We start from the raw sequence: 9,844 nt of genomic DNA on the forward strand, positions 1-9,844 counted from the left end.
GGCTGCGGCTCGGTACCCGGTTCTGGGGCACTCCGGACCGGGGGAAGCCGGAGGAAGGGACCGCTCCGCGGTGCCGGCGGAAGGGGCGGCGCAGCGGCTGCATGGGCGCCGCGTGGGGCCGTGCGGCGCGGCTCGGGCTGCCCGCGGCGGTGCGGGCGGCGGCGGCCCCGCCGTGCGCGGGGCTGTGCGGCGGGAGAGCCGCACCCGGGTCGGGCCCGCCGCTGCTGGCGGCAGCGGCTCTGTCGCCCAGCGGCCCCGCGCAGCGCTTCGCTCCTCACTTCCTGCTCGCGGGGGCGGGGCGCGGCCCCTGGAGCCGTGCCGGCGAGGCGGGAGCGCGTTCCGTCGCCGATCTCTGCGGAGAGCGGCCGTCCGCCATGCCCGCCGCCGAGCCCGCCGCCAGCCCCGCCGAACCGCGGGCGCCCGCGGACGCCGAACCGCTCCGTCGCGGCCGCCGGAGGAAGCCGAAGGTGCTGGGAAGGGTGGGCGGGCGGGCGCGCGCCGGCACGTGCGGCCGCGGGGGCGGCCATTTTGTTAGGCGCGGGGCGGGCGGCAGCGGCTCGTGGCGTGACGGCAGCTTCGTTCCTTCGGTAGGAGGACGGCAAGGGGAAGAAGCCGAAGCGGCACGAGAAGCTGAAGCGGCCCGGCAAGGTGGAGGGCGAGCAGAGCGCGCCGGAGGAGAGCGGGCCGGGCGACTGCGGACTGCGGCCGCCCTCGGCTAAGAAGGCGAAGAAGAGCGCGGAGGGGAACGGCGCGGCGGAGCTGAACGGGTCTGCGCCCGCATCCGGACACGGCGGGGCACCTGCGGCCGCGGAGCCCGACGGCGACGCTGAGGTAACCGCGGTTCGTGATACCGCGAGGGCCACTCCGCTGCCCGGCAGCGCCCGGCAGCACGCGGCTGCTATCCCTGCTGTCCGCTCCTCTGCCGCTCCCTGCCTGCCCACGTTTGGGTCTCCTAGCGCAGATGAGGCAGACGCAGAGCTTTTCTGGTGTGGCTGTGTAGGTTATGCCATTTAGTTACCTTTTAGGACTAATAAGTTGTTTTTTCTTCTCTTCCTAGGAGCTGACAGAAGAAGCCAGAGAAGGCGCATTCTCCAATTTTCCTCTCTCCCAAAACACCATCAACCTGCTCAAAGGTTTGTTAAGAAGAGCCTTCTGTAGGTGTTTGCCCAGGACTGTGCTCTGTTATTTATACAGGCAGACTGAAGCCGAGGGTTAATTTCCGAAATCATCCTGCGTTTATTGTGCTGTGATGACATGCGTGTGAGCAGCCACTGTAGATTCAGAGATCCTGCTGTTATTAGTAGGAACCAAGCTTCTGATTTGCTCGCTTTCAATCTGGAGTTTATTGTTTGGGGTAGGGATGAAAACAAACAGGTGTGTTTTTCATAGAATTATCACAGAATGGCTTGAGTTGGAAGGGATCCTTAAAGACCATCTAGTCCAACTTCCCTGCAATGAGCAGGGACACATACAGCTCATCACGTTGCTCAGAGAACTCGTACCTGCTGTGGAGCACAGGATTTGATGTGATCTGTATTAACATGCTCAGTCCAGTTCTCAGTTAGGGCTTCAGATGGTTAAGTCAGCTTGCGGGAGATTCAGCACTGCTTAGTGAAACCTCTTTGGATTTACCTTACAGCTCGAGATGTAAAATACTTGTTTCCTGTGCAAGTGAAGACTTTTCAGCCCATATATGATGGCAAAGACCTAATTGCTCAAGCTCGGACGGGAACTGGGAAAACCTTTTCTTTTGCTATTCCACTGACTGAAAAGCTTCAGAGTGTCTCACAAGATGAGCGAAGAGGCCGTTCACCAAAGGTAATTTATTAAGGGTTAACACCAAAACCTTTGAGTATGGCAAAGCAGATTTTTTTTTATTGCTTTGAGGATTTTTTTTCTCCTTTGTTTGTGCTTGTAGTTCTGCATGCTTTGCTTAAATCAGTACATACAATGTGTCAGGCTTCAGACACCAAATTCCCACACAAATAAAGTGTGTATACTTCATACTGAATAGTTGCTACAATCTACACTTATGTTTTCTTTAAAGTTAATAACAGACAACATACATTTTAAAATACTGTTGTCTGAAAGATTTGTAGGAGTGAATTTAATTATTTATCGCTTTGTTCTTAAAATGTGGGTGAAAGGAGAGATGCTGTAGGAAGGCAGGTGGGTGAAGATGGAGGGTATGTGGCCAGGCTGTTTCATGCTGTATCATTTCAGATCTAAACCATGCCAAATTGTTCAGCATTACTTTTTGTTCTTTCACAATGAGATTTGCCTTAAATGTCCTCAGTGATGTTACTGAAATGTCTCTTTCCCCCGATGTGAAGAAAAACATTGCCATTCTGCATCTCATGTTATTTTGTAATGTTGTCAATGGTTTACGGGCTGGTTCGGCCCGGTTCTGTGACTAGCAGGGCAGAGGGATTTTGCAAAATCCGTGCCTCCAGAGAAGGGGAACAGGTGACCCCAAAGTAATTAATAACAGCGGCAACGATCTGAGGAGAAACAAAACTAATTTACTAAATATGGTATCGGAATGCAAGATAACACACCATAATACAATATAATTAGAATTGAGGCTAATAAATATCATGAGTGAGAGAATGTCTGAAAGGTGGATAGGCCTCACCACAACGCTGAGGTGAGATGTGCAGTCCAGTTGAGCAGCAGGGAGACAGGAGGAGAGCAGATGAAAAAGAGCGGACAAAGAAGTGCACATCAGGTGACTTTGCCAGGAGTTATATCTCCTCTCTGACCGCAGTGTCCCCTGGGGAATGTAGTTCTTCTCTTCCAGACAGGTACCCGGAACTTGAGCATTAACAGTTAAACTCCCAGTGCACTACATGATGTTATGATGTGGAATACTGATAACTAATAATCATAAAACCATGATAAATGGTTTTCCTTGTTTCTTCTTGCTGACTTTGAGGCAGTGATGCAGAGGTTCCAGGTATCAGGAAATGTAATTGGGATGGTGGAGAGTTGTACCACTTTTGCGATAAGTATAGCATAAAACTGAATCACAAACGAGCAAAGAAACCCTACAAAATGGTATCAGTTCTATAGCACCACTCCCTTGTTTGACTTGAAATCGAATTTTGTTCTCTGTGCCCTCTCCCAAGCGCAGCTGTGTGTTTTGTTTCTTGTCACTCCCTGCAGGTGCTGGTTCTGGTTCCAACCAGAGAACTGGCCATTCAAGTCGCCAGGGACTTCAAGAATCTCACAAGAAAACTCTCAGTGGCATGTTTTTATGGAGGAGCTCCTTATAAAGCACAGTGTAAGTAAACTCTAAAGATGGCAGTCGACTTCCTCTAAATGTATTTTATGAGTAAAATTTGCTTTTCTCCCCATCAGTTTCTCTTCAGTCAGCCATGATGTCTGTAAAGGGATCACGCAGTAGAGTTGAATTATTTTACTTGTAGTAAATCTAAATTTAAAAATGCAGTTGTAGATCTGCCAAGTACTTAATCCTCCTTGTTGCTTCTTTATTTTGAGTTTGTGTTTTGTGAGTGGTCATACACTGGCACTGGATGACTGTCCAAGGAAAAAAGGGAACCGTGTATGTGAGTGTGACTCTGTCTCCCCAGCCAGCAGAGAAAGACCTTAGCTGAAAAAAAAGCAAACTTTTTTTTTTTTTTTTTTTTTCTGTGATAAAGCTGTGGAATTTTCTGATGCCAGCTGATTGCAGTTTAGAAATCGTAGATCTTCCTATAAACCTGCTTGTAGTGTGGATGCTATTCCTGGCAGAGTATTTGGACCACCATTGGTCTTGCTTGTTTATTACTTGGGCTGGATACTATGCTTTATTCAGAGATAATAGTGCAAGACAGTGGCTTTTTGGTACTAAGATTACTAACGTTGCTGATAGCTTTTTTTCCTTTTTGCATTCTGGCACAGTTGTGTTTCTCTCTTCTTTTTCCAGTTGATCTCCTTAAAAGTGGCATTGATATTCTTGTGGGAACTCCTGGACGGATCAAAGACCACATTCAGAATAGCAAGCTGGACCTTTCCAACGTGAAGCATGTTGTTTTGGATGAAGTTGACCACATGTTAGACATGGGCTTTGCTGAACAAGTAGAAGAAATCTTAGGATTTGCTTATAAAAAAGGTAAGTTCTAGGATCAGACATGAAGGTTTTGGCTTGTTGAAGTTCATGTTACTGTAGTTTTCCATTTTGTGTGAAAAGGATATTAGAAATGTTTTCATTCCTTATAAGTTTTCTTCTTGTAGCTGACTTCCTGTACCTATAAACTTCTCAGTTTGAGAGAGTTCACTTGCATTGTTTAGTCAGTTTGTGTAATCTCAATTGTGAGTCTCTGGTGATGGCTGAAGTTGGTGATCTTTCTTGCCAGGTTCTGAGAACAACCCTCAGACATTGCTGTTTTCTGCAACTTGTCCACGCTGGGTATATGATGTGGCAAAAAAATACATGAAAGATGAATATGAACAGGTAGACCTGATTGGAAAGAAGACTCAGAGGACTGCCACGACTGTGGAAGTGAGTGATTCTTCTGCAGAATTGTATGGGTCCAGAAAGCACATCACCCTGGGTTCCACGCTGGCTTTCTCAGCGAGGGAATGGAATTACTTTTCCCTTAATTGATACATGAATTTATAAAGCTCTTGTGTAGGGGCAGTAGTCTACAATATAAAAATAAATTAAATACAGACATCCTACAACTGAATTCATTTTGTTTCTCCTGTTCAGAGCTTAGATTTAATATGAATGTTTATTGTGCTTCTTTCCCAAACAGCACTTGGCTATACAGTGTCGCTCGTCTCAGAGAGTAGAAGTTCTTGGGGATATCATTCAAGTCTATAGTGGAAGCCATGGGCGGACGATTGTCTTCTGTGAGACAAAAAAGGAAGCAAATGAGTTGGCTTTGAATTCTGCGCTCAAACAGGTACTGGGGTCCAAATGGAGAGCAGATGACATGAACTAGATTGGAGGTTGCCATTGCCTGGATGCAGTTATTTCTCCATGTTTCTCAGACTTCTGAAATCCATACCTGAAAGCAGAGCTTTGCAGTTAAAATACCCTCTTGGTTGTGATCATGCAATTATTCCTTCAGCTTTAAAATCGTACAGTAGGGAAATGTGCAGCTTTTGCTGAACAGCCAGGAAATATTACCTCTTAATGGCACCTATTCTTTGATCAATCACTATTCAAGAAAATCCACTGAACACAGTACTGGTATGGAATGTTCTGTTGCCCTTGAAAACTCACTTCATGGTTCATTCAGGCCTCGGATGATAAATTAAGCAGGTTTTCTGTGCTTTCTTGAATTCTTACCCTCTTCTGAAGGTGGACAAAGGTGCTGGTGTATGTTTTTTTTTTTTTTTTTCCCAGAGAAAAAGCTGTTTGATACAAAATACCACTAATAAATTAGTGACGGGAAGGCATGTTTAGTCGTGTGCAATCCATGTGAAAATCTCGCAGGAACAATTTTGATTTGTCTGCCTGTTAAATTCACATCCGATAACAATTTTGTTCTTCTGTCAGTATGTTACACGTTAGTTTCTTGTATTATTAAGTTCTGCTTTTGCATGTTGTTTGTTTAAATTCTGAGCTCATGATTCTGTCCTTTCTCCTTGATGAACACTCAGTCAGTCTCTGCTCCCATTAGAAAGCGTTGTGGTTTGGATCACTAGGAAGGTTTGGCTATGCCCTGGATACCTTATGTCAGTATCTGTGATTGGGGTGGCTTCCCAGGGCAGAGAACAAAGCTTGTTGCTTGTTCTTTACAAGCACTACTCTAAGTAAAGTTGCTTCCGTTTGTTCCAGTGGAAGTGACTGCTCCAGTCACTGAACAACCACTGTTCCTGTGTCCGCTGTTGACAAGGCAGGCTGGAAATAGCATGTCTTCTGTAGGTATGCTACAGATAATAACATTAGGGTAGAACACCACTGCTGAGTGTTAGTGGCCCTGAGAAGGATGAAACCACAAAGTAAGATGTTCTGTATACCCTTGCTATCAGCTGTGTAATTCTTTTCAGTCACTGCACAATATATGTATATATTTTTTTAATTAAATATCTCAAGCTGTTGCAGCTGTGTTCCCCGTTAAATAAATAGTATCTGAATGATTTGTTTCACTGACAGGAAGCCCAGTCATTACACGGTGACATTCCACAGAAGCAGAGAGAAATTACACTAAAAGGCTTTAGGAACGGTGTGTTTGAGGTTCTGATTGCAACAAATGTAGCTGCCCGTGGCTTGGATATTCCTGAAGTTGACCTGGTTATACAGTGTTCACCACCAAAAGTAAGTTATTAGAGAAAATAGAGTAAAATGTTTTTTTGTTTTTTTTTTTAAATATTAGTTTTTTGTCAATATGGTGGGCAGTTCCTTTCTGCATGGCAAAGTCTTTAAGTTGCTTCAGGCATTTTTTCAATATTTCTGAATCCTTTCTGAACAGCTTTAGGCTTTGTTTTGTTCCAATTCTAAAATACTCCTACAGCCCTTTTTCTTATTTTGAAACTCCATTGGAGCTTTTTACTTCAAAAAATGTTTCAACATTTTTTGTTAAACCTAGGATAACAGATCTGCAGTGGTTAGTGTGTAGTTACAAGCTTGGGTATAGAAACATATCATTCCTTAGCATTCTGAATTAGAATTTTAGCTTGCGCTTTTTCTCTCTTACACGGTATAAATGTTAGTGGTTTAAATGATATAAGGTTTTCTCATGTTAATCTGGTTTTCTGAAGGATGTTGATTCCTACATCCATCGTTCTGGACGCACGGGTCGAGCTGGCCGCGCTGGGATCTGTATTTGTTTCTATCAGAGGAAAGAAGAAGACCTTCTGAAGCAGGTTGAGCAGAAAGCGGTGAGTTCTGCTTTGGATTTAATGGAATAATCTGAGTCCTGAAGAGACAGCGGCACTCTTAGATTAGGCTGATTATGGTTGCATGAGGCCAGCATGGGAGTGGATTGACCTGAAATGTTGGCATTTAAGTGGTGGTAAATGCCTCAGCATCAGCTTAATCTATGGGTTCTCATGAGTTTGCCCAAGCTGGCAGTACTCTGTTGCTGTCAGCATGCAGACTGTAGCAGGAATGTATGAAGGAGACCATGCCTTTCATTACAGTCTTCTTGTGAATTGACATTAAGTAGCTCCAGATTAACAAAGGCAGCAACTTAAATAAAAACTTTTTTCTAGTTCTAGAAATACTTTCATTTAAGTAAAGGCTTGTTGCTGTAAACATCAAGTGAATGCACATCTCACTAATTTGACTCGGATAGAATTGAATTATGGAGTGCTGAAAATACCTTTGATTGTAATTTGTTTTCTTGACTTCAGGGGATTACGTTTAGGCGTATAGGTGTTCCATCTGCTACAGAAATAATTAAAGCTTCAAGTGATGATGCTAAGAAGTAAGTTTATCTGTCTATTCTTAAAATAGTAGAGTTCTTCCAGCAGCTTGACTGTTAATGTAAAGTTCTAAGGTTCTAATCTAAAGTTCTGCAAGTCTGTCCCTGTGTCATAGAACTCAGCTGCTTTGCCTGCAGACACTGACCATTCTTGCTAAGGTGATACCAGTAAATCTATGTGTGCTTAAATGTAGACCTTTACATAGAACTAATTGTTCTCTATATTCTTTCTAATGTTAACCTGTTCTTATAACACAAAAATCTATTGATAGCAGAACAAGAAAATTGCTGTTGTGTGAAAAAAATGAGTTTAAAGAGCAGTACTTCATAAAGCAAAGAGTTCCACTGCTCTTGGTGAATGATGAGGGTATTGTAGCCCATCCTGTGTTTCTCTGTTGTTTTATTGGCGAAGGTTGAGCATTTTGTTCCATGCAGCTCTGGTTACACTTGCTGCCCAATTGGTGAAAATTGCTTTGGTGGAGGTTTTGGTAATGGATGAGAATTTCGCAGATGTAAAGGAGATCATAAGCTGGTGTTGGATACACCTTGTATTTTAAAAGTTCAACAGTTGCTTTTAATCTGTAAACTGAAATATTTGTGTTGTCTTGAGCGTGACTGCACTTCACACTGACAGCATGCTGATCTCCACTGTTGGTTTTCAACATGCAGGTGTTTAGATGCTGTTCCTCCTTCTGCAATAGACTACTTCAGGCAGTCTGCTCGAGAGCTCATAGAGGAGAAAGGGGCAGTTGATGCCCTGGCAGCAGCTCTAGCCCATATTTCTGGAGCATCTTCCATACAGCAGCGTTCCTTACTCAACTCAACTGCGGTAAATAACATTATAACTGCTTTAACAAGAACAGAAAAAAGGATTGCTTGAGTTCTGTGCAAGTGTGGCATCTTAGCACCTTCTCTTCAGGGCCTTTCAGTATGATTTCTTAGAACTGTTAGCTCATTCTAGTTTATTTTTTGTTCTTTAACGGAACTCAGCTCCTACTGAAACTAAAGAAACTTGGTATCAGCACATTTTCTTGCAATGATATGTCAAGTAATTGTGCTGGACATCTAAGTAACTCGAGACTTCAGTGCTACAGAAGAGCTTAATTAAGGAAATTTTACAGTCTAATAGGTTGGTTCTTGCTTCCTTTCTTAGGAAGCATCTTAGATTTCTGCATATTTAAAGCAGCATGCAAGTACCTCATTTCAAAGAAATCCTGATAGGTGAAAAGTTCAGTGTTGCTTTTTCCTGATGCATTTGTGGAGAACCTGGTGCAGTTCATTGGAAATAGCACGTGTCTGGACTATGCTTTCCATATTAGTTTTTTAAATCCCTTTTGTAGCTGTGACATTCTGTATGTTTTGAATAAATGTCTCTGCTTCCAGATAAAATGCAGAAATGCTATTGGCCGTCTATATTGGTGGGCAGTCCTACGTTAAATGGATGCCTTCAGCTTCTTAAGAGGCTTTTGTTTGCTTCAATTCTGGGAAGCTGGTCTCTTAGGATTAAGTACTACATCAGAGTACCAGGTTCATTATGGTTACTGAGCTATAGGCTGCCCAAGCAAGTTCAGTTTCCTCTTACAAGTGTATTTTTCTGTTGCTCCCAAAGGGCTTTGTGACCATGGTGTTAAAGTGCTCAATAGAGATGCGTTCCATGAGCTACGCCTGGAGAGGACTGAAGGAGCAGCTTGGTGAGGAAATAGACGGCAAGATATCTGCAATGCGTTTCCTCAAGGGAAAGATGGTAAGGTAGCCCATCCTTTGGGAAGGAGGGTGGTGGCATTGGTTTGTGTGTGTGTGTATTCAATTTTATGTTCTGGGATGTGTTTTTGGAAAGAAAGTGTCACTTTATTTATTTATTTACTTGTTGCTATAGGGGGTGTGCTTCGATATCCCGGTGGACGAGCTGAGTCACATACAGGTATGTTACAGCTGGAACTTCCAGGGGTGTATGCAAAGCGAAATATATGGCGATCGTCTTACCTGAGGTTTTATACAGGGTGGGTAAGAGGATGGGGTGCGTGACGTAACAGGGATGTTGCACTGAGAGGTGGGCAGAACCATTAGGGAATTCACTCTTGCTTGCCTTTTTGCTCTATCCCTGTGGTGGGATTTGGGGCTGGGGTTGGTGCTGCCCTGCCGGGGCTGCGGCACACGCAGGGCTGACTGTGCTGGCTCTGTTGCAGGAGCAGTGGCGGAACACACGGCGCTGGCAGCTGGCGGTGGCCAAGGAGCTGCCCGAGCTGGAGGAGCAGCCGCAGGACGCGAACCGCGGGCCGTCGCGCTTTGGCAGCTTCAAGAAGAACGGCAGGTTCGGCGGCTGGAAGCAGGGCCGGCCGCCCGGCAGGGCCCTCGAGTAACCGCGGGACTGACCGTGTTTTTTACCCACGAGTAAAAGAGCCTTTGGACACTTATCGGCGTCTGTAGCTCGGGGAAGCCGCGCAGGTCGCCGTAACGGCGGGGCG

The 9,844-nt window shown here is 44.9% G+C and overlaps 1 protein-coding gene across 1 annotated transcript; it reads left to right on the top strand.

Moving 5' to 3' along the window:
- Positions 1 to 52: 52 nt before the first annotated feature.
- Positions 53 to 9,793, top strand: LOC100542173 (nucleolar RNA helicase 2). The gene is made up of 15 exons (XM_085229307.1): positions 53 to 467; positions 592 to 831; positions 1,058 to 1,133; positions 1,640 to 1,818; positions 3,166 to 3,283; positions 3,929 to 4,114; positions 4,359 to 4,504; positions 4,761 to 4,910; positions 6,110 to 6,271; positions 6,715 to 6,834; positions 7,309 to 7,382; positions 8,049 to 8,208; positions 8,989 to 9,123; positions 9,256 to 9,300; positions 9,566 to 9,793. The coding sequence occupies exons 1-15, from the start codon at positions 102 to 104 to the stop codon at positions 9,737 to 9,739; spliced, it is 2,331 nt and encodes a 776-aa protein (XP_085085433.1). The 5' UTR covers positions 53 to 101; the 3' UTR covers positions 9,740 to 9,793.
- Positions 9,794 to 9,844: the final 51 nt, after the last annotated feature.

The sequence above is a fragment of the Meleagris gallopavo genome, chromosome 8, assembly GCF_905368555.1.
Source record: "Meleagris gallopavo chromosome 8, MGAL_WU_HG_1.1, whole genome shotgun sequence".
Lineage (NCBI taxonomy): Eukaryota > Metazoa > Chordata > Aves > Galliformes > Phasianidae > Meleagris > Meleagris gallopavo.